Raw genomic sequence first — 25,104 nt, 5'->3', positions numbered from 1 at the left:
TAAATAAAAATTAAAAAAAAAATCATAAAATAATGCAGGGCCTCATTAAGCAGAGAACCAGATATCCTGGGAAGAATCATTCATTGAGGATAGCATCAAACCATCTAGTGGTTAGTGGGAGACAATTTACAATAAAGCAGTGTATGTTCATACCAATTTACAGCAATCTTCAGGATTTACTCTTTTAAGTCAATATTTTTCTGAGCTACACTTTGTCAGACGTAGTGTGATGAATCCTTCCAATGAGGTGATCACTTGAACTACTTAACCAGTAAGGAGGATCATATCTTCTCCAGAAAAAGAAAGAATTTTAAGAGAGAAAACTGGATCAGAGAGAGGATTTTAGTATTGACTTTGGTGTAAGTGAGCACACACTACTTTTAAAAAGATGGTACCTTTTCATACTCTCTCGATGCCCCAAATATAACCTTAGTGATGAGAACCTATATGAAGAGATTTTTGAGGGCTAATTTCCTGACTGTTAGCATGACACTAGAAATGGTCCACAATCTGCTACATGTCTCCAGAGTTGGCTATTGTATGAATCTGCAGGCAGAGCTCATCTCTTCTCCACTCCCATGTCCTACCTCCCAGGACCTTCTAGGACTTCCTGGAGAAATTTGGAGGTGTAGGGGTGATACAGGATAGATCTATGATGAGATAGATAAACCAAGCCAGCTCCGGGTAAATCAAAAATTCCTTCACTTTTTCCTCTTGTCCCTGTCTCTGACACAGAGCCTTTAAAGAGTATTTTTGACTTGGGCCTGTTTGGTGCTACCTAAGCAGATCTCTTCATAAAAAGCAACTGAAGAATAATAATACTTTTGATATTGTTCTCACAGTCTCTCCTTGTCTGTCTTATCCATTGCTATTATTTTTAGTTCACGCCCTCAAAATCTCCAGCCTGAGGACAGCCCTGGAAAGCAGTAAGGAACACTGGCTTGGCAGTCAGCTGCCTGGGTTCAAGCCCTGGTTCTACAGCTCATTAACATTGACCTTTAGACAAATGGCTTAAACTCTCTTGAGTTTCAGTTTTCTTAGGTGAGGAATGTTGTTAATATTATTACCGCTACCTCCTCCATTTCCCCATTTTGTTTCCCTTATTCTATTTCTCACTCACTGTCTGAGTGATTTTGCCGAAATATACTAATTTTTTCTGTTCTTCAGCTTCAATTCCTTCAGTATCTTTTTATGCCCTCAGGATAAAATCTAAGTCCCAGTCAGCTTTATGCAGGTGCAACCCGACAGTGTATTACCTCAGGCTTTCCCTCTGTGTTTCCTGTCTCTGTCCCGGGCTTATCTATGGATATCTTGGAGCAGGATACCCAAGAAATCAAATCTGCATCTGTGTACGTGGGACCCAAATATGTGGGGTTGTTTGGTCCCCATGGGGTAGATCATTGACCAATGAGAATGGGAGGTGATAAGTAAGTATTTCCCCTTTTACCACACTGACTCCCCTTTCTCCTTCATAACAGTCTTGAGACACCTAACCTCAGGGCTTTTATTCAGTTCCATGAGACCCAATAACCCAGAGCATATAGCGGCCAACTTCTTAATATACCTTAGCCAGGCTCTCTTCCCTACTTCAATCCTCCTATCCCTCATGTCTGCAGCCTGGGAATCACACCCAGACCTTCATCTCAGGCTCTACTTTCGGGGGATCTTCTGCCAAGATGGTCAGATAATTTTACAGCTGAAATGAATTTTAGAAATTGTGTAGTATGTTGGGTTTGTGAAGGACAGAACTGAAGTAATTAGTCCTAAAGCAAGACAAGATTCACAGACCAGTGTTCCTTCCAACCTCACAGAGACTGTTTTTAATAACAAAAGCAGGAAATGGGCTTGAATATATTGTTATTTCTGGGCAATACTCTGATTTAGGCATAACTGTCCTTTTTTGCCCAACCCTTCCTACCCCCACCCTGGGCCATGCCCCCTTCCTCACCTAATCATTTCTCCTAATGTGTATTCTTGGTATTCTCGGCTGACTCCCGGCCAAAATCTCCTTTCAGGGACTCATTTATTTTAAAGTGTAAATAAGATTTCTGCCCACAGGCTACCTTGTCTCCAGAGATCTGTATTTCAACAGAGATCAAACTTTATTGAAAAGCAGCGGAAGAGCCCAGGTGTGTCTCTCCTGCGTCGTCACAAATCATGTAGTCATCAATTACATGAAACTAAAGTGGAGACATGCATCTGGGATTACAGAAGATAAATGTATATTCCACATCCATACATATATAAGTACAAATGCTTTCTGAGACACTGATTGTTCCTTTCCTTTCTTAGCCCTCTTTCCTTCCCACAATGCCCCATGGACATTAAGCATGTTGTCAAGTGCTACCACCCACTTAGATATCAGGATGTTAGTGAAGCTATAAAAGACCTTCTATAAGCAAATAGATTTTTTTAAAAAGCCCCTCTAGTTATCTGTTTCTTCCAAAGCATTGTGTCTCCAGAAGATATACGTATAGGTTCAAACTTTCCAAAACTGTATCCTCAAATACGTATAATAGTAGGCATGATACTTAAGTTTTACTGTGAGCTTGCTACATTGCTAGACACTGAGCTGAATGAAGTATAATCATCCTTTGATTTTAGTCTCAGGCAAAGAAAGACAATGATTCTAGAGATGGGAAACAGATGAGGAAAGCTGTTGCAGTTTTACCACCTTCAGAGAGTTTCCTGGTCATGACCTCTGGAGGTGGAACCAAGGTAGAACCTAGAAGGCTGCCTGGATTGAGGAGATGGAGGTGATTTCCCAGGGAGACTAAGAAGCTTGAGTTTGCAGGAGAGAGAACCAGAAGGTGTTAGGTAGACTGAAAACTCTGGAGATCTGAATAGAGTCCTTATATATTCAGCTGAGTACTGACCAGCATATGCATGTTAGAAAATTGCCCAAGGCTGAGGAAAGAACCACTTGAAAAGAATAAAGGTAACAGTCTCTACACTACATGGGGATGGGAATAAGTCTGTCCCCACCTGTCAGCGTCAGCGTGGAAAACCTCATGATTCACAGAATTTTGGTTGAGTGACAGATGGTCTTTGCTCAGTAAGGGGAAATAACGAGTTCTGGACTGAAAACTGCTTTGAAAAGTCAGTCCCAAAAGGATCAAACTGTTTCCAAATAACTTAATTCTGCCCCAGAAAAAAGCTCAAGAATATTTATAGGAATACAAAAATATCCCATATCCAAAAGTAAAATTCAGTGTCTGACAGCCAATCGAAGATTATGAGGCCCGAAAGGAAGCAGAACAATACAACCAGAAAAAATCAAGAAGCAGAAAAAGTCCATTGAAAGTGATGCAGAACTGACACAGATGTTAAAATGACCAGTCAAGGACATTAAACCAGTTACTATAAGTGTATTCCACATATGCATACACTTAAAATGAGACACGGAAGATATAAAAAAAATCCAAATCAAATTTCTAGAGATGAAAAATACACTGGATAGGACAGAATAGACTAGGCAGTGGAGAAGAAAAGATGAGTGAACTTGAAGAAATAGCTATGAGAACTATCAACAAATGAAACTCAATGAGAAAGGAAAATAATAATTTAAAAAAATGAACCGAGCATCACGGAGCTGTGCAACAACTTCAGTGGCCCCATGTATGTGAACTGGTGCCCTCACAGGAAAGGAGGACCTTATTTGAAGAAAGAAAGGCCAAAAATTTCCAGTTTTGATGAAAACCATGTATTGACAGATACAAGAAGTGTGATAATCCATAAGTATAAGAAAAATGAGGGGAACAACACCAAGGCATAATCATAATCAAACTGCCTAAAAACAGTGATAATGGGGTGCCTGAGTGGCTCAGTTGTTAAGCGTCTGCCTTCGACTCAGGTCATGATCCCAGGGTCCTGGGATGGAGCCCCACACTGGGCTCCTTGCTCAGCAGGGAGCCTGCTTCTCCCTCTCTGGCTTCCCCTCGTTGTCTCTCTCTGTCAAATGCATAAATAAAATCTTAAAAAAAAACACACAGTAATAATAAGAAAACTCTTAAACGCATCAGAGAAAAGAATAGATATAGTTTATACAAATGTAAACATGATAGAAATTTCTAAACTTTCTAAAAAGATTTTATTTATTTATTTGTGAGAGAAAGAGCACAAGCAGGCAGAGTGGCAGGCAGAGGCAGAGGGAGAAGCAGGATTCTTGCTGATCAAGGAGCCCAATGCAGGACTCAATCCCAGGATACTGGGATCATGACCCAAGCCAAAGGCAGACGCTTAACTGACTAAGCTACCCAGGTGTCCCATGATAGAGATTTCTTACTGGGAACAAGGCAAGCAAGAAGACAGTGAAGTAATACCTTTAAAGTACTGAAAGAAAAATAAAAACCTGTCCATTTAGAATTCTCTCTCAGAAAAAAAAAATCTTTCAAAAACAAAAGTGAAATAAAGATTTTCAAATCCACAGAAGTGAAAGTTTTTTTCACCAGCAGAACTACACTCTAGGAAATATTAAGGCAAGTCCTTCAGGGAGAAGGGAAATGATATCACATGTAAATTTAGGTCTATGAACAAACAGCACCAGAAATGGTGAGTATAGCAATAAATATATAAACTTTTTTCTTATTATTTAAATCTCTTTGAAAGGCAAATGCCTATTTAAACAACAAAAAAGAACATCAACATAATGTGGGGTTTAAAAAAAAAGTAATGTAAAATAAAATGAACCACAATAACAAAAAGGTTGTGAGGGGAGTAATGGAAGTATACAATTCTGAAGTTATTTTACTATGCATGAAGTAGTGCTATTCTTTGAAGGAATATTGTGATTGAGTTTATACACTATAAACCCTGAAGCAAGCACTGAACCAGTTATAGCTAATAAGCTAGCAATGGAGATACAAGGAGTCATAAAAAATATTCAATACATCCAAAAGAAAGCAAAAAACAGAAAAGAACAAAGAACAGAGGGAACAAATAGAAAAGAAATTGCAGGATGGTAGATTTAAGTTTAACTTTATACATAATCACATTGCATGTAAATCGTCTAAACAGCCCAATTAAAAGGCAGAGATTATTCAGTTGCATAAAAAGAGTGAGACTGAATTGTATGGTGACTACAAGAAACACACTTTCAGTATAAAGACACAAATAGGGGAGCACCTGGGTGGCTCAGTGAGTTAAAGCCTCTGCTTTTGGCTCAGGTCATGATCCCAGGGTCCTGGGTTAGAGCCCTGCATCAGGCTCTCTGCTCCGCGGGGAGCCTGCTTCCCTTCCTCTCTCTCTGCCTGCCTCTCTGCCTACTTGTGATCTCTCTCTCTCTGCCAAATAAATAAATAAAATCTTAAAAAAAAAAGGCACAAATAGGGTAAAAGTGACAGGATAGAAAAGGATATATCATGCTAATACTAATAAAAAAAACCTGGAGTTGCTATATCATTATTACCTGATATATTTCAGAACAGATAATATTACCAGGGATAATGAAGATAACTTCATAATGATAAAGGTGTCAATTAGTTAAGAGAATATAATAATTTTAAATGTTTATGCATCTAATTATGGGGCTTCAAAATGCTTGAAGCAAAAACTCCCAGAACTACAAGAAGAAATAGACACATCCACAATTACAGCTAGCGATTTCGACTGACGGAATAGGCAGAAATCAGTAAGGATAGAGAAAATTGGAATAACGCTATCAAATGACTTAATTGACATTTATAGAACATTCCACCCAACAATTTTTTTTTTTAAGATTTTGTTTATTTATTTGACAGAGATCACAAGCAGGCAGAGAGGCAGCAGAAAGAGGGGGAAGCAGGCTCCCTGCTGAGCAGAGAGCCCGATGATGATGATGATGATGATGATGATGATGATGATGATGCGAGGCTCGATCCCAGGATCAGACCTGAGCTGAAGGCAGAGGCTTCAACCCACTGAGCCACCCAGGTGCCCCAACAAATGTTCTTTTTAAGTGCTTCTGGAACATTCACCAAGATGGCTCACTTGATCCTTATTAGGCAGGTAGTATTATTCTTGGTATTTGCAGTTAGGTGACTGTAACTTAGTATTTACAAGTTAGGTGACTTGTTGGAGAGACACAGTTATTAACTGTCACTGCTGGGCTTTGAACCCAGGGTATCTGACCCAGAACTCTTAATCACTAGGCTCTATGACCTTCCCTGAACACCTGGAACAGCTCAGCTCTCAGTGAAAACTCTAGGACTTAGAATGCAATCCTTTTTAAATAAACAAAGGAGTAAGCTACTCAAATAGCATTCTGTAAATACTGCTTGGAAAGGAAGTACTTTCCCTGTCTCCTCTCATATTCCCACTCAGCCCAAATGGCCTGTCTGCTTCCTTTAAGTGACATGACTTATAGGTACCATAAACTCAGGTCCCACTGCTGCTGGATCTAAAAAAGAAGACAGTTGCAGACAATAAAATGTTGATGGGAGCTGTCTCTCTCTCAGGCTGCGTCTGCGTGTGAGAGGTGGGTGGTTTAATACACAAGGGAAGGGGGATCCAGGGGCACGTATGCCCTCTTTAGAATGCCAGCATCCAGACAGCAATTCCTTTTCCGCGAAGGAAATGTTTTTATCTAAAATGAAGCAAGGACTCTCTAGCTTATGGTTGATTTTCTTTGTCTACCTTCTTATCTCTGTTATTAGTTCTACAATGTATGTAATAATTACAAGATGGAAAAACTTGGTAATGTTTTCCAGGGCGAGGTTTCCTTACTTATCGGCAAGAAAATGCCATGGAGGGGGAACACCTTTTTAATGGATCTGTGGCTGAGACTTGGCCCGTGGCTGTTCTATGGGAGGAAATGTGACATGGGGATATTATTCTGCCTCCCCATGCTAAGAGGAGGATTCAAACGGCTCAGGAGCATGAATTTCGATGAGGAAATAATTAAAAAAAAATCAGTTTTCACTTCCATAGGCACTCCTTCTCTCTCCGCATGCACTCCCCCGGATCTCCATCCTGTTTTCCCATCCAGCTGCCTTCCCTTCGATCCTTCCTAACTGCACTCAGTGGCTCCCCAGTTCCTGCAGCCTCTCTCATTTCCCTCACCAGCTCCTTTCCTTCTTCCTCCCGCGTCTGGCCCATCCAGCTCTCTCCTCCCGCCCTCCGCAGTCCCCGAGGAGATCAAAGAGTGACAGCGAGGCTGCGGCCAGGAGGGACGCTTCCAGCTCCCCCTCCCGGCTGGGCTGAGCTGTGAGCTGCGAGACTGGAAGCTGGGCCGGGGCGTCTTGGCTTCTGGGGGGAATTGGGAAAGCGGTGTCTGCAGCAGCACTGCATACAGTAAAAGCAAAATTCCCTTTGTGCTGGTTCGTGGGGTGTCCCCTCGGCTTGGGACTTGGCCACACGTTCTTGAAAGCCATTGTTCGCCCTGAGGTGCTGCGGGTCGGGAGCAGCGCCGGCGGGAGCGGGGCTGACCCTGGGGGCGCTTCCCTGGTACCGAACTGACCCCGGCGTCGGCGGAGAGAGAAGTCGCCTTCCCGGAGGGGGGCTCCAGCGCCGAGGAGGTGGGGAGGGGGGCCGCCGCTGGCCAATCAGGAGGCGAGGCCTCGCCGGGCTTCCCTCCGCGCTCCCGAGCGAGCGGCGCACAGTGGAAAGTTGGGAGCGTGAGTGGCTGGCCCCGGCGGAGAGCGGCGGCGGCGGCGGCGGCGGCGGGACTCGGCGCGGCGCCGCAGGGCTCGGAGCGGCCCCCGGGGCATGGGCCGGGCGCGCTGCCCGCTCTCCGCGACTCGCCGCGCGCGGCCCGCGGGCACCTAGCCGTCCCGGAGGAAGCTGCGTCCAGACAAAAGCTGCCGCATCTCCGCCCGCCCGGCCCCTGCAGGGCTGCGGGGTTGGTGCCCGTCCCCCTCGGACTGTCGCCTCCAAACTTTTCGCTGGGTCCGAGAGCTTTCGAGAGCCTAATGAGCGGCCCTGAGCGGAAACCCCCTGCGTGTTGTTGAGGAGGGCTAAGCACAGTGCTAAGGCGCCCCCGGGGGGGGGGGGGGTGTAAAAAAAAAAAAACAGAAAAGAAAAAACAAAAACAAAAAAGGAAAGAAAAGACAATGATTTCCTGGGACATTGTCCACACCGTATTCCTGTTTGCTCTCCTTTATTCTTCCCAAGCTCAAGATGCAAGCCCCCAGCCCGACCCCGGGGCTGAGGAAATTCCCGAGGGGGCCTCCACCTTGGCTTTTGTGTTTGATGTGACGGGCTCCATGTACGATGACTTAGTTCAGGTGATCGAAGGGGCTTCCAAAATTTTGGAGACGTCTTTGAAAAGACCCAAGAGACCACTTTTCAACTTCGCCTTGGTGCCATTCCATGATCCAGGTAAGGGAAATATTTATTCTTTGTGTTTGTTATTTCTCATGATTAATTACCTTATGTCTTATGCTCCAAAATTATTTCAGTGCTAGGAAGTTTCCAAATCTCTCTCTTTTTTTTTTTTCCTTTCTTTTAACGTGTAGCTGAAACCCATTGTAACAAAGAGCTGCTCTTTGGCATCTAACTTTGCTCCCCGATTCCTCCTCAGGTCTTGGAGGTGTTGGGGCAATGGTCCCCAAACCTGGAAGTGTGGAACTACAGTAAAAACCAGACCCCAGAGTCCCGAGCAAGGACGTGGAAACTGGAGGTCATTGACTTTTTAATTTTAGAGCTAAAGAATGCTTAATTATGAAGGCAGATTTGGACCTGGGTATCAAGCAGCGCTGCTCCTAGAGCTCCCATCCGGGCTGAGAGCACACTCAGGATAACTCAAACGAGAGGGGGAGGAAAAACCTGTTTTGTGAGACCCAAGGAAGCTTTTTGAGTAATTACTAGTGGAACCAAAGAGATGAAACTGAGAGAGAAGCCATTCATTTCTTAACTGAATCTATTCATCTTTGCCCCAAGTCATCATTAGTTCGGTTCCCAGATGGGTAGAAACATTATGTCCGTGTCTCATCCAGGAGAAACGCATGTAATTTGGTCGTCGGTGCTCTTTAAAGGTAGTTGAAGCAAAATAACTGTACTTTTCCCCCTAAAGCGATGGGTTTCAGCTGCTCCACGGTAACATGATCCTATTTACTTTTTTTTCAGTTGCTATTTCAAGTGGCACCTTTCTGTGAGGCTCAGAGGAGCCCTCATTGTCATTGCCAGGGCAGCATTGCAGGGGGAGCCCTGGGGCTCGCTGTCTGACAGCCACCTGAGTTTCATTAGCGCAAGTCCCTGCCCAGTTGAAGAAATACAGCAGTGGTTTCTTAAAAGTCCTCCCCCACTGTTCTCCCACATTTTTCCTGCTTTGAAAGTCTCTCTCTTCACCTAGAAGACCTTGACACAACCTCTTCGCAATGGGAGCTTGATACTGAAAATCTTGAATTCTTTCCTCGCGCATTTTGACAAACATGAGTTCACATTATTGCTAGGTCTTAACTGGGTTTTCTTAAAAAAAAAAAAAAATGACATGGGGAGAAATTAAGAGGGAAATGGAACTTTCTGGAATTTTTTGTTGTTGTTGTTCTTCAGATGTTGAAAATAAGAACCTATCCTACTTTTCTGGGACATACAGAAGAGTAGGATAGGTTTTTCTACACTTCTACATGGATTAAGCACGAAATGTTCTGCATATTTGAATAAAGAATTAAATGGTCCTTTACTGTTTTTCCTGTCTTAGACACCTCATGTGTTATGTTTCGACTTATTAAATGTCAGGATGCCAGTTGTGATGCAGTTCAAGACTTTTGTTGTTTTGGAATAGCTTTTGTATATTTCTTCTATGGGGATATATCTGAAGTTGGCTAAAAAAATCAAGTAAAAATTGTTTTCTCTAATTAACATCACAATACACTCTTCTCCAAAAGACTCTTATGAAACGATGTTGCTGCTCACAACACAAAAAAATCGCCTCAAGTCATGAATGGAAACTGGATCATCATGATATTTTGATGCGATATGAAAAATTATTGGAATAAATTGTATTGTGGTGTGCCGCTTTCGAATTGTTACCAAATGGGAAAGTGTGCTGTAGTTGACTTTCCTGTAGTACTTGGCATGCTATAGCTTTTTGAAATAATATGAAAAAATGATTAAATTGGTTCCATGAAATTAATTGCATGTATAATTTAGTAAAATTAACTTTATTGTGATTCAAAGTAGAGAGAAGTGGCCAAGAGTTTATGTTATCTAAGACTAAAGTATTTTCGAAGATAAAGAGGAAGATAGAAATTAAAACATACTAATAACCTTTAATTTAGTTTGCTAATTCACTTTACTGGATTATGATATTGTCTTTGTGTGACATTTGTGTGTTTGTGTGTGTATGGTGTATATAATCATTCAAGAGTTTTTGATTCTCTTGTTTTTTTTGATTGGTGATCAGCCTGGAATGACAGAAAGAGCCTTGAATAGGGATTAGCAGTTTTACTGAGTGACATTAGAAAAGTCAATTTACCTGTTTCCTCAACTATGAAATGAGAGAATTGGATTTGAGCAGCTCCAAGTTCACTTCTGACTATGACGTCTTATTGTTGTCTGTTTGACTTGTGGTTGTTTTTCATAGCTCCCAATACATATCCTTACCTTTGGGTGCTACAGCTGACATGGAGAGAAATAATGGGTGGATTTAAATACAATAATTATAACCTTGACTACTTACAGCTTTTCAAAGCTGGGTAAGGTCTGAGATATACTCTAAGGCATTTGACAAAAATCTTTAGGCCTTCGTACGTGATTGCTTTGGACTTTTGCTTTGCAGTTTGGCTCAAGGTGTGTGCAGGTGTGGGTAAAAATTAAAATACATAGAAAACACAGACATACGTGAGGCTGAAGTGTAAGAGGTTAACAGGGAGATGATAAAAATTGTTCGGAAAATGTGCACATAAGGAAGCTGGTGTCGGAGGACCAAAAACATATTCGTGGTAGGAGGAAGTACCAGAGAGGACGATTGATGCTGACTGTGGTTAAGATGGGTTTTTCACTTCCATAATTACATTTAATGTATTAATTTTTAACAGCTTCATTGAGATGTAATTCCCTTAGTATTGAATCATTCATGTAAAATGTATAATTCAGTGGTTTTCAGTTTATTCGCACGAACATGCATCCATCAGCACGGTCTGGAACATCTTCATCACCTCAGAGAGAAACCCTGTGCCTTTTACGTCTCTGTCCCTTAGCTCCCTATCATCATCCTCCCAGTGCTAAGCAAGCACTGATTTACTTTCTGTCTATAGATTTTCCTGTTCTGGCCTTTCATCTGAATGCAGTCATATAATATGTGGTCTTTTTTGACTGGCTTCTTTCACTTTAGTGTAATGTTTTCAAGGTTCATTCATGGAATAGCACTTGTCAGTGCTTTATTCCTTTTAATGGCTAAATAATATTCCATTGTGTGGTTATACCACATTTTGCTTGTCTGTTAATCCATAATGGCTATTTAGGGTTTTGGCTAATATGAATAGTGCTTCTACCAACATTTATGTACTAGTTTCTGTGTGGATATATGTGATATTGTAATTTATTAATAAATATATATTTGGTCTTCATTCCCATTTCTTGCATAGAGCTCCTAAAAAACCTTTGTAATATCTTAAATGATGAGAGCCATAGAGTTGCCTTTTGTTATGTTAGTGGAGTGATTTTTGGATCCCATCTAAGAATGGAGGCTGCTTGCCAGCCGCTTTAACCATGGGATTAGAGAGTTGGAATTTTTCAGTCCCACCCCAGACGTCTGGGGAGAGGAGAGGGTTTGGAGGTTGAATCCCTTGCCAGTGGCCAGTGGTTTAATCAGTTATGACTATGTGATGAAGCCTCCATGAAAACCCAATAGGAAAGGGTTTGTATTGCTTTGGGGCAGTTCACCTGTAGAAATTCGGGGAGAATGGCACTCTCAGAGAAGGCATGGAAGCTTCACACCCCTGTCTGCATACCTTTCCTCATGCATCTCTTCCATCTGGCTGATTCTGAGTCATATCCTTTTACAAAAAACTGATAATCTAGTGAGTCAGTGGGTTTCCTGAGTTTTTTTGAGCCACTCTAGCAAAAAGAAGCGGGTTGTGGGAGCCTCTGATTTATATCCAGTTGGTTGGAAGTCCAGGTAACATCCTGGACTTCAGCTGGGCTGGGGGTGAGCTGGGCAGTCTTGTCCAACTGAACCCTTACGCCGTGGCATCTGGTGATGTGTGAGAATAGCTTGTTGTGATGTGAGGAAACCTCCCCATCCCCACATTGAAATTGGGTGCTCACAACACAGAAGAACATATGTTTTCATTTCTCTTGGGTACACACCTAGGAGTGGAATTGCTTGGTCACAGCAACTCTATGTTGAATTGTTTGAGGAAATTCCAGACTGTTTTCCAGAGCGTGGGTACCATGTTCCATTCCGTCCTGTGGTGTGCGAGGGTTCTCATTCCTTCACATCCTCATCACCGCTAGCTTATTATTGAACTTGTTGATTCTTACGTGTTAATTTTTGCTGTGCTTTTTACAGCACTCAAAGCATGTTTCTGTCTTCCTCAACACACAGCTTGGAGGAGGGCTGATGGTCTTCCTCTAACAGCAGCTCTTTTTCCCCCCATTGTCCAGTTCGCCCCTCTGTAAGACAGGCACTAGAGACAGAGGAAAGAGAATGGGGCAGTGTGTATAGATGAGTCACTTCATATAAAGGAAAATTCTCTTCTCTTTCATTATGTCTCAGGCTTTTCGCCAGGGTATCTTTTATGTCTACCTTCATTCATTCCTTCACTCACTCACCAGTTATGTTTCAGGCCTTGCTTCAGACACTGGGCATACCGTTGTCTGAATAAAACAAACACTTCTGCATTGACAGAGCTTACATTCTCCTGGGAGAGGACACCGGCAATAAGGAAAATAATTAAGATATATATGATGTGTTTGGTGGTGGTAATTGGTCTGGAGAAAATAAAAAGCAGGAAAAGAGCATGAGGAGTTTGAAGTGAGCTGAGTGTGTTGATATTTAAAATGTGGTGGCTGGGAAGCTCCTGATTGAAAAGGGCATATTTGAACACCGTTGAAGGAGACAAGAGAGGGAGCAATGAGGATATCTGAGGAAAGACTTTTGCAGGCAGAGGAACCATAAATGAAAATGTTCTGAACATGGCAGGAGCATCCTGACATAGTCAAGGTACTGTGAAAAGACCGGGGTATCCAGGCACAGAAGGGGGGATAGGGAGAAGTTAGGAGGTGAGATCAGAAAGTTGGTGGGGCACATCGTGAAAGGGCTCATAGGCCACTGTGACTTTGGCTTTTCTCTAAAATGAGATGCAGAGCCATTTTAGGGTTTTGAACTGAGCAGTGACATTATCTGACTCATGCATCCACACAAATCATTCTATGAGTTTGAAAATATTCTAAAGCAGAGCAAGGGCAGAAACAGGGAGGATAGGAGACTATTGTATGGTTCGGGCACAAGAGGATGGAATATCGTGGGTAAAGTTGGTAGCTGTGGAAGTTTGAAGAGAGAGTTGGATTCTGTATATATTTTGAAGATTTAACCAAAAGGATTTAATGATGTGTGAGGAACAAGACAGAAGACAGAGCTGATGCTGAGGGTTTGTCTTGAGTGAATGGAAACATAGCAGAGCCATTTACTGAGATGGAGAAGAATGAGCAAGAAGCAGGTTTGAGAAAACGTTTGGGAGGATGAGGCTTTCATTTTTGGATATGGTTAAGTTTGAGATGATTTTTGGTACCCAAGTGGATATGTTAAGAAGGCAGTTGGATATATGAAATTAAGGTTCAAGAGAAGAGGTCTGGGTCCGAGATATAAATTTGGGATCCAAGTGTAAACATATAGATGATATTTAGGACTGTGAGTCTAGATGAGCCACTAAGGCACGGATAACTTGAAGAATAGTAAAGGTCTGTGGACCCAACCTGGGACAGCAATCGTTGGCACTCAGAGAGATGAGGATATACCAGCAAAGTAGCCTGAGAAAGTGAGGTCAGAGAGGGAAAAGGGTACATTATCCTAAAGGTCAAGAGAGGAAAGTATTTTCAGAAAGAAGCACTAATTGGTTAATTAAGAGAAGGATGGAGAATTGGCTAGTCAGTTTAGCAATGTGGAAGTCATTGGTGACTCAGCAACCCTAGTGAAGCGTAGTGATGGAAGTGAAAGCCTGTTTGGAGAGAATTCAGAAGAGAATGGGAGAAAAATCATTGGAAATCTTTGGAATTATATTGTTGTTTCCAACTACTGGAATGGTTGCTTTGTTCATGAAGCAAAAATTGAAATTAGTTTTGATAAATGATTCAACCAGTATTTTACAAAGTGCAAATTCAATGTATTAGAAAGAACATCCAATTTGGAACAGAAGATTTGAGTTCTTTTCCTTAGTCTGTCATTTGAGCAAATCATTCAGCCTCGCCAGACTTCTGTTTCTCTATCTATAAAATTACTGCCTTGGTAGGTTACTATTAAAGTTTGTGATTTTAATGATTGTAATATGGTAAAAGATAAGTGACTGCAAAGGGATTCAAAGTAGCAAGGACTTGATTCATTGGGAGAAATATCAGATGACTTTCTCTGTACTTAAAGAGTTTCATAGTAATAAAACCTGTGAGCTCTCAGTGACTTTGTATGTTTCTTTCTGCAGGACATTCAAGGTGTTAAGAAAGCACTCTAGGACTTTATGAAAAGATTCCCTTAGACTAATTTTCTGAGAAACAGCAAAATCCCTGGAAGCCATAATGACTAAAAAGATTTTTGGAAAAAAAATATTGCACATTAAGACTTTGAAAACCTATACAAATTTATATGAACTCAACTTCAAATTGAAATGTTTTGAGTTCCAATATGTATAGGAAAAAGAGCTACAAAGCTATTAGTCTCCTTTTGCTTCTAGCATATTCTACAGGAAGAAGGATTTTCATGAGGAAAAGATTGGTCTTTAAAGTCCAAGAGAAATCCAACCAAAGGCAACAAACTATCATTTAAGAATGAGAGATTTTATTTGGACAATGATAACTCTGTTTCCTAGGATGATAGAATATTTTAACCTGAGAGAGTAGAGCTATGTCACTGGATGTTTTCTGAAGATATGTAGAGGTGTTTTTCTATGTACAATGAAAACTTTCTCCCAAAATAAAATGGACCAAATTTTGATCAATCAAATAATGTTTAATGTGTTGGGATGTTTCTATTCAAACAAATCCTCTCTGACTCCCACAGAATGGTGGGGTTTTTGTTTTTGTTTTGTTTTTGCCATTAAGTTGAGGAGCAGCCTTCTAATTGATTGTTGGTAAATCAGAATTTGGTTTTGCTTATGGTTTGTCTCTGGTCAAACAAACAATACCCATCCTCAGCGGTCTTTATAAGTCTGCTTACCTACCTTTCTCTCTGACTAGATATTAACCTCCTTGCGTAGGGACTGCCCCATTTATCTCACAGGTCTGGAATACAGTACACACACACAAAAATGTTTCATGAAGGAATGAATGAATGAATGCTGGAAACAAGAACCAGTGATTTCTCTGGGCGTTTTAATCTTGCCTTTCATTTCTGTGACTTTACTTTTTGTTTTTTAAAGATTTTATTTATTTAACAGTGTGGAGATTGCTCAAAAAGTTAAAAATAGAGCTACCCTGTAACCCAGTAATTGCACTACTAGGTATTTATCCAAAGGACACAAACATAGTGATTCAAAGGGGCATATGTACCCCAATGTTTATAACAACAATGTCCACAATAGCCAAAATACAGCTTTCTGTGTATAGCCCAGATGCCCATTGACAGATAAATGGATAAAGAAGATAAGAATATGTGGTGTGTATGTATATATATACACACACCTTTTATGTATTTATAAATATATAAATGTGGAATATATGTATGTCTATAATGGAATATTACGCAGCCATCAAAAAGAATGAAGTCTTGCTATTTGCAGTGATGTGCATAGAACTAGAGGGTATTATGCTAAGTGAAATAAGTGAGTCAGAGAAAGACAAATATCATATGATTTCATTTATATGTGGAACTTAAAAAACAAAATAGATAAACATAGGGGAAGGGAAGGAAAAATAAAATAAGATGAAATCTTATTATTTTATTCAGAGAGGGTGACAAACCGTGAGACTCTTAACTATGGGAAACAAATTGAGGGTTGCTGAAAGGGAGGTGAGTAGGGGGTTGGGGTAACTGGGTGATGGGCATTAAGGAGGGCATGTGATGTAATGAGCACTGGGTGTTATGTGCAACTGATGAATCGCTAAATTCTACCTCTGAAAATAATAAAACATTACATGTTATTAAAGTGATTTTAAATTTTAAAAATTTGTTTATTTATTTGACACGGAGAGAGGGAGAGAATGCGCATGAGCAGGTGTAGAGCAGAGAAAGAGGGAGAAGCAGAATCCCTGCTGAGTAGGGAGCCTGATGTGGGGCTCGATCCTAAGACCCCAGGATCATGACCTGAACCTAAGGCAGTCGCTTAACCAACTGAGCCACCCAGACACCCCATAAAAATCAGAACAAAACTAAACAACATAATGATTTCCTAACTCAGCCTTTTGGTGACACATATTTCCCATTTAAGACTGAATATGATTTGGAGATACTGTGATCCAGGTAATGCCTGAGTGTTTGGGTAGTCATTGAATGTTTGTAAAGCAGATGAATTTGGGGAAGGATGGATTTCTATGCAGTCTGGAATGTCTTAGCTGAACTACCTTCCACTTTTTACTAAACTTGCTGAAGAAGTATCACAACAAATAGATTAATTTCTAAGGAACACTGTAAACAAAAGAACCACATTATAGGTAGTTCGCACAAGTCTACAGGGATTCTCCACCTTGGTTGTATTTTTTCTGACAAATCCCCATGAGAATTCCCATCTCTGTGGAGAACAGGAAAAATTTAAAACCGGACTCATGTCAAATGTAAGGTGTAATGATATCAACTTTCCCTACGTGAGTGATATAATGGTTAAATAAGACAATATATGTGAAAAATCCTTTAAAAGTGGTATAGAATTGGGGATGCCTGGGTGGCTCAGTCATTGGGCATCTGCCTTTGGCTCAGGTCATGATCACAGGATCCTGGGATGGAGCCCTGCCTCGGGTTCCCTGCTCAGTGGGAAACTGCTTCTCCCTCTCCCACTCCCCCTGCTTGTGTTCCCTTTCTCGCTTGTGTGTCTCTCTCTGTCAAATAAATAAATAAAATCTTATTTAAAAAATGTGGTATAGAATCAGTGGTGTTGCTCTTACTGAATGACTCCCATTTGTCAACAAATTTGAATGGGTGCTGCAGATGAGCCAGTTATTAAGAAAAACAGTAGAATATTTATACAATAAGATTAAAAAATTAAATAGAAAAATATCCTCTTGATAATGGGACTAGTAGTCTCTTGGCAAAGGGCAATTCAAACAAGTTCAAATGTAGTACCATTCTAATAACATTCACCGCTTGGGAAGCATCAATTCTTTGCTGCACTCGTCCCTTGAGCCCTTGACCACTGGCTTTATAATGGGGAAACCGACAGGAGAATTTAAAAACCCAAAGGTAAATCATTATTGATTCATTCATTTATTCACTTACTCATCAGTCAATAATAGACTTCTCACTATTTGTCAAGGACTGGGGTAAGTACTTTTGATTCAAAAATAATGAAGCATAACTTAGAAGAAGTTAACAGTCTCTGGGGAGAGCAAGAGAAATATAAATAATATATACCATGTTATGTTTTATAGTGGAAAGAAGCACAGCAACTGCGTGAACCCAGAGCAGTTCCCTTGATTCACAATTTAGGGAACTTGATGGACCCTAAAGTGTTTCTGGAAGGGTATCCTGGCCTGAAACCTGAACATAGTGTATAAGTAAAAGTAGTTTAATCAAAATATTAAGGAGTTTGGATTTCATCCTGAAAGCTTTCAGGAGCTTGCAAGGATTATGAGTGAGGAGTGACATAATTGGGTTTTCACTTTAGATCTCTATCTCTTGGTTGGATTGGAGCAAGGCATCCTGAGAGCTGAGAGCTGAAATCTGAGGCTATCACAGTAATTCCGGGTGGAAATATTGAGGTGACTTGGATATAGGAAGAAGGCTGTAAATTTCTGAGCTATTAGCAAAGTCCAGTGGACTGGACTCGGCCCTTATAATGTGGGAAAAAAGGGAAATATGAATTCCTGTTTAGGTTAAAGTATGAAATTGGCTTACAATTGAAGAGAAAATATATGTAAAATCAGTTTTAAGAAATACCATTACTCTCAGGCCAGTAGTCTTGATAATAAGCTCCTTATACATTAACTCGCCTAAAATTAAGTATTGACCAAAAGTATGGGCGAGTCAACAATGAAAATAGAGTCACAGAAACAGCTAAGTCATTGTACAACCAAGTTCTTTATTTTAATTGAGGTGTAACTGACAGATAACATATTAACTTCAGGTGTAAAAATAATGATTTATTGTTTGTATATTTTGTGAGATGATCACCACAATAAGTCTAGTTAACATCTGTCACCATATATAGTTATAAAAATTTGTTTTCTTGTGATAAGAATTTTTAAGATTGACTTTTAAATATGCAATAAATACAGTGTTAACTATAGTCACCAGGCTGTACACCATGTTCTCATGACTTACTTATTTTATTACGGGAAGTTGGTACTTTTTGACCACTTCACCCATTTGACACCTTCCCCAACCCCCACTGGCAACCATCAATTTGTTTTCTATATCTGTGAGCTTGGTTTTGTTTTTAGATTCCACATATAAGTAAGATCTTAGGGTATTTGTCTTTCTGTGTCTAACAGATTTCACTTAGCATTATACCCTCTAGGTCCATCCATGTTGTCACAGCTGCCAAGATTACCTTCTTTCTTATGGCTGAATAATATTTCATTGTGTATATACCATATTTTCTTTATCTACTCATTCATCGATGGATATTTAGGCTGTTTACATATCTTGATTATTACAAATAGTGCTGCAATGAACATGGGGGTCCATATGTCTTTTTGAGGTAGTGTTTTTGTTTTCTTCAGATAGATACTCTTGTGGTATTGCCGAATATTATGGTTGCTCTATTTTTAATTTTTTGAGGAACCTCCGTACTGTTTTCCTTAGGGGTCGCACCAATTTACATTCCCATCAACAGTGCACAAGGGTTCCCTTTTCTCCACATCTTTGCCAACAGTTGTTATTTCTTGTCTTTTTGAGAATAGCCATTCTAACAGGTGTGAGATGATATCTCACTGTGGTTTTGGTTTGCCTTTTCCTGATGACTATGATGTTGAACAAATTTTCATATACCTGTTGGTCATCTGTATGTCTTCTTTGGAAAGATATCTATTCAGATCCTCTGCCAAGCTTTTAATTGGATTGTTTGGTTTTTTTGCCAAGTTCTATCTAGGGTTCAAAATGTTAGTTCATTCTACACTTAAATAACCAGTCCACCCATCAGTAACATTCTAACTATGGCAATAGACTGTTTATCTTTATAAATATGGAATGAGGTCATTACATATTTGGATCATACTATTAACTCTCCTTGTTTTGATGGCATGCTCACTGAACAGCCTCCTGATAATTTAACCTAATGCACTTTCCTTATGGGGAGAGAATGCTCTGGTCAGACTTGCGCATACATCAGATTCACTAGACAGTTATATTCTTCATTGGTAACTCGTATTTTGGCATACTGTTTTCATGCATCAGTCTCTATTGTTTAAAATATTCTGACAGTGTCAAGTTCAAGTTTTTGAGTTTGCAAGTCTGAGAGCCAGACCTTGGTTGGTGGTGAATTTAACAAAATAAATGTCTCCCTGTGTGGGTCTGTTTGGGTGGCCTGTCTCCAGGTATCATTCCTCAAGCATCCGCAACTGTCAGTGTTAGTATGAATAGTGCCAAATAGCTGTTCTGTCCTCTTGAAACTTGTATAGATGACAGCTGAAGCCATTGGAATAAATGAGATCATCCCAGAGAGTATGTACACTGAGAAAAGAAAGAAGAGAGGGTAAAACTATAGAGAATACAAACATTTAAAAGAAGAAGGGAAGTTCATAAAGGTTTCAGGAAAGAGTCTAGGAAAATAGGAAGAGAAACTCGAGTGAGCAGCATTTGGAAATCTAAGAGGTAATGAGTTTTAAGCAGGAGAAGTTGTTAATCCTGTCCATTTATAAGGTTACAGAAGATAAACATTAAACTCACAGGCTGAAGTGAAGTTCATTGGGGTTGTGGAGCCACAGGGCTGAAATGGGTAAGAAAATGGTGCTAGCAAATGCAGTCTCTTTATTTTGTGAAACATATCATTTTGGTTAAAATCATGGGCTGTGGAGTCTGATGCTTGGGTCGGAAGCCTGGCTCTATCAATTACTTGTTGTGTGATTTTAACTTCTTCGTGTTTCAGTTTCAGTAACTGGGAATTGTGAGAATGTGAGGATTGAAATAACAGATGTCCAAAACTTAGCACAACCCTTTGCACACAGTAGATTCTCAATAAACATTAGTTATTGAGACTTAGTTTTAAGAAAGAACTTTTTTTTTTTTTTTTTAAAGAGGGGAGAGAGGAGAGAATGTTTAAGTACTGCTGGAAAAAAGTCATTTCAGTAGAAGAGTTGGAAAATGTCAGAACAGGTAATTATGAAACCAGGACTTTGAGGAAACAAGAGGAGACAGGATTCAAAGGGATTGGTTGTTGGCAGGAGAAGACCTTCAGCTCTTTAGTGCGATAGACGAGAAACAGATCACAGACAGGCATGGTCAGAGACGAGCTGGTAGGTGGGGATACAGGATCTTAGGTCACTTCTTGTCTGATGGACTCTTTTTACGCAAAGAAATGGAACAGATAGTCATTTGATGAAAGGAGGGAAGTGGCAGAGGATAATGGAATTTTGGAGGTAGAAGGTAACTATAGGGACATATAACAGGATGCGCTGTGGTTCAGAAGATGAATTTACAAGGCTCGAACACTGCCTAGCTATGAGATTTCTTTCGCAGCTCTCAGTAACTTGGGCATAACTTCTGAGGTTGACCTCTGATTTGATCTAGGACTGGGATTTTGTTGAGCAGATGTGACTAAAGAAATAGGATATGGTTGAGCAGGATATTGTTAAGAGAAAGACTGAAGTGACAGATCATAGAGTCTGGATATCTTGGACGGACAAAATTTGATATTATGCGTGTGAAGGATTCTATGACAAGGAAGCTCAGGTCATTGATTAGAATAGCCAGAGTGATTGATCCTAGAATTTAGCTTGCATAGCAAAGGAAGTTTTAACTAGGATGAAGATCGTGGGATTGAGATCAAGGAACTTGAGTCTGCAGAGTTGAACGTGGTTGTTAAAGTAACTCAGATGATAACAGCACTTAAAATGGTGAGGAAGATAGTAAGTCAGGCATCAAATTTTTATTTGATAAGAATTATTGAGAAGTCTCCAAGTGGTCCTTGACGATGTTGAGGAGGGTTAGAGGGGTCATAGGTGACATGCACCCCAAAAGGGCAGGTGTTTTCTCTGAGAGTAGAGAACTAATGGACTGGGAATGGGTCAGCACCCACCTCCTGTCCCTGGTGTATCTGATGTGTTGGAGAATGAGCAGACCCCACTCGGGAGGACTGTCGGGGAGGTGGCGCCATCCAATGACAACCCTGTTTCAGCTGAAATGGGAGGTAGATGGAGAACTGTGTGGGAAGATGGGTTGGCAGGTCAGGGGATTTGGGAGGGCATAGGATGTCGAAGGAATGGGTCAAGAGAGGAAAGAGAGTAAGTGAGAAGATGAATGGTTTGCATTTGAAGCAGCGACCACAGATCATTGTGACACAAAGCAGGGTGAATACGCTGGTTGCAAAGTCTAGCCAAGGCTTGTATGTAAGTTTAAGATACCAGGTCAGGGTCTGGGAGAGTCAGAGCCTAATGAAATGAGCTGTTGGCAACTCCGAGGGCAGCGTGGCTGATAGGGACTCCTGATGCAGCAGCTTATCTCACACGCCTTACTGACACAGGCACAGTAGCATAATTTTTATTTCCCATAAAAACAGCCACCATTTTATTTTTCTGTCATGACTGTGGACCAGACACCGAACTAGACACATTCCATGCTTTATCTCCTTTAAGGCTCACAAAAATTCTTGAGTGATAGATGTTAGCTTTACTCTACATATGATATCACTGAGGCATATATGATAGGAGCTCTCACAAAATGTACAAAATCTCCTGAAAAAGAATAGCTTTCTGTAAGTTATTATTATGATTATTAATTTTTGCAGCCTCGTATTTTGAGAAGTGTGCGAGATTGAGAGAACGTGCCCAAGAAGGCATGGCCGAGGGACCACTGTGTTAGTCTTCTACAGCTGCAGTAACAAAGGACCACAAACTGGGTGACTTAAACAACAGAAATTTATTGTCTCATGGTTCTGGAAGCTGGAAGTCTGAAATCAAGGTGTTGGCAGGGTTGTTTCCTTCTGAGGGCTGTGAGAGAGAATCTGTTCCATGCCTCCCTCCTAGCTTCTGGTGCTTTGCTGGTATTCTTTGGTGTTCCTTGGCTGGTAGATGCATTGATTTCTGCCTTCGTGTTCACAGGGTGGTCTCCCTGTGTGAAATTTCCCTTTTTTATAAGGACACCAGTCGTATTGGATTGCTGGCCCACCCTACTCCTGTATGATCTCATTGTAACTAACTGTATCTTTTATAACCTTATTTCCAAATAAGGTCACATTCTGAGGTGCTAGGGGATAGGATTTTAACATGAATTTTGTTGGGACACAATTCAACCCATACTGAGACCACTCAGTGATCAACACTAAGAACAGTCTTTAACTCTTAACGAGTCAGTTAAGAAATTATTAGAAATTTCTATATTATTAGAAATTTCTGATAACAGTATTTGCATCAGGGAATATCATGGACTCTAAGCTCTGATCTCTTTTTGGGTAAGAATGGGGTTCTCATTGGGAATTCTGGAGAGGGTCATTAATATGTTGGGGTGCTGTTAAGTCCTTAAAATAATTTGAATTTTTAAAAAACATATGCATTTTATTTTTAAATCATTTAGTACTTGAGATCATTTACTCTGAAAACATTTAATTATGCTTTATTGATTTTTTTGGAGATGTTGAGACATTTACTTTAGTTTTGAAATGGAGAAAATTATAAAGGAGCTAGGAATTGAGGATTATGTATGGGTTCCAAAGTATTTTAAGCTTGTATACCTCTAGGTTTCTCTTCTTGGAAACTTCAAACACACTAATTGGAGCAATTTTTCCACAGCACCAGATCTCTAAGAGCTTACCTTTAAAGCTCTGTTTTATAGCAGGTGGGAGGAGTTCCTTGAAGTTGCCTGGCTGGAAGGAACTCTGATTACCACTGAAAAGGCCTCAGGGCAGTGGTAGCTGTTCTCTTGCCAAGATCTGACCCCGGGGAAGCTGGCTGGTTAAACGAGACTTATGGCTGATGGAAAGAAATAAATTTATGAGATGGCTCTTGTTCTTTAAGTTTTTTTTTTTGTTTTTTGTTTTTTTTTTTAACCAGGTAGAAGGTTGAGACAATACATTATTTGATGAAGCAGTAGAGAACAAAATTCTAAAAAGATGTTGTAGCATCTGGAATATCAGTTTTTAAGATTCAAAGTGAAATGTTTTGTTTTTTGTTGAGTTCATTATTTTTACTTCAAAGCCCTTTGCCAGAGCATACAGAAAACCTCATTTCTATTGTTCTGTATTCCCCAGAGGGTCTTCTCTGCTCTTCTTAGGTGACCGTGTTCACTACCCCCTGAATCAGATGATCACACTTTTGCCTTTAAGTTTTCTCTTAAGCCACACCCTATGTTGGAATGTCTCCCTGTGTGCCAGACATTTTTGTTTCTCTAATTAAAAGATTGTTCAAAATTTCACCTCTTCCAAGGAATTTTCCTGGATTATTGGAAAAGTGTCATTCAATACTGACATCCCCTTTTACATTTCTTGTATGTTTTATGGACTTAATTTATGCCTTTGATAACTTCACTTCTTTTTTTTTCTTCTTCTACAGTATAAAAAAATGAACAATTCAGTTGATTTATCTTGACAAAGTAAAATCTGGTAGAGTTAAATTTATAGTTTTTTTTTTTTAAAGATCTTATTTATTTATTTGACAGAGATCACAAGTAGGCAGAGAAGCAGGCAGAGAGAGAGGAAGAAGCAGGCTCCCTGCTAAGCAGAGAGCCCGATGCGGGGCTCCATCCCAGGACCCTGGGATCATGACCCGAACCGAAGGCAGAGGCTTTAACCCACTGAGCCACCCAGGCGCCCCTTAAATTTATAGATTTTGAGCGGATGGACTCTAAAATGAAATAGACCAGTGTTTGATTGCTAGTAAGTTACTAAGTTCTCAAAGCTGTAGTCTCCTTACCATGAAAGTGAGAGAAACAGTTATGCTTCCTTGTCAAGTTGTGAGAATTAGAGGGGAAAATGCCCTGAAACATTTGGTATGAAGCCTGACATAAAGTCAGGATTCAAGTGGATTTTTCAAAGGAAATTAACACTTGATATAGCGTCAAAACCCCTGGCTCCTGGCTCTAACTGGACGGGTCCTTTGACCTCTTAGAACCTGTTTCCTCCTGTCTAAAATAAGGATGCAATCACTAGTGTGCTGTTAAATGGTAAACCACTGGCTCTGGAGTGGGGCGTGGGGAGGGGTCCTTATTTGTAGCATCTGACAATCTCCATGGTATAAATACTATGCCTATGCCGGAGCCAATTTCAAACTACCACGTGATGTCATCGGGTGTGGAGCTGTGAAGAGATGTGCACGATTGTTTCACCCACCCTAGCACAAAGGGGCATATTTATGTTTAAATGAGATGGTATTTGTGAAAGGACTTAGTGTAATAGGTATTCACCAAATGTCAGCTTAACGTTCCTTGGAAAAGTCCTTTAGGTGGGTAGAATTATTGAGTGTAGCATTAATTCTATGACAGAAGCAGACTGAGCATTTTCTTCTCCATGGCAGTTGGAGAAATTTCAACAGTAAAGACTCAGAGATGCCAGGCGGACGAGACTAAGGCAGATTTAGAATAGGAGGAAACTACCGCGCCTTTAAATGTTCACTGAGGGCATCTTGGGGGGTATCTCACATTAATTAGCACCCCCTCTCCATGCCACATGCATCTTTTCCTGTGTTCCCCAACTCAGCAAGCGTGCTGCCAGTTTCTCACAGCAGTTTCAGACCAGA

At 40.5% G+C, this 25,104-nt stretch overlaps 1 protein-coding gene across 1 annotated transcript in view; it reads left to right on the top strand.

The window, feature by feature from the left end:
- The first annotated feature begins 7,932 nt into the window (after positions 1-7,932).
- The window catches only part of HMCN1 (hemicentin 1), a 473,045-nt gene continuing 455,873 nt past the window's right edge, over positions 7,933-25,104 (top strand). Inside the window, exon 1 of the mRNA XM_080824786.1 lies at positions 7,933-8,295. Within this exon, the coding sequence (XP_080680912.1) occupies positions 8,028-8,295 (268 nt within the window). The 5' untranslated portion in view covers positions 7,933-8,027. The remainder of the gene's footprint in view (positions 8,296-25,104) is intronic.

The sequence above is a fragment of the Martes martes genome (assembly GCF_963455335.1).
Source record: "Martes martes genome assembly, chromosome: 15".
Classification (NCBI taxonomy): domain Eukaryota; kingdom Metazoa; phylum Chordata; class Mammalia; order Carnivora; family Mustelidae; genus Martes; species Martes martes.
This window is presented reverse-complemented; position numbering and strand designations above follow the sequence as displayed.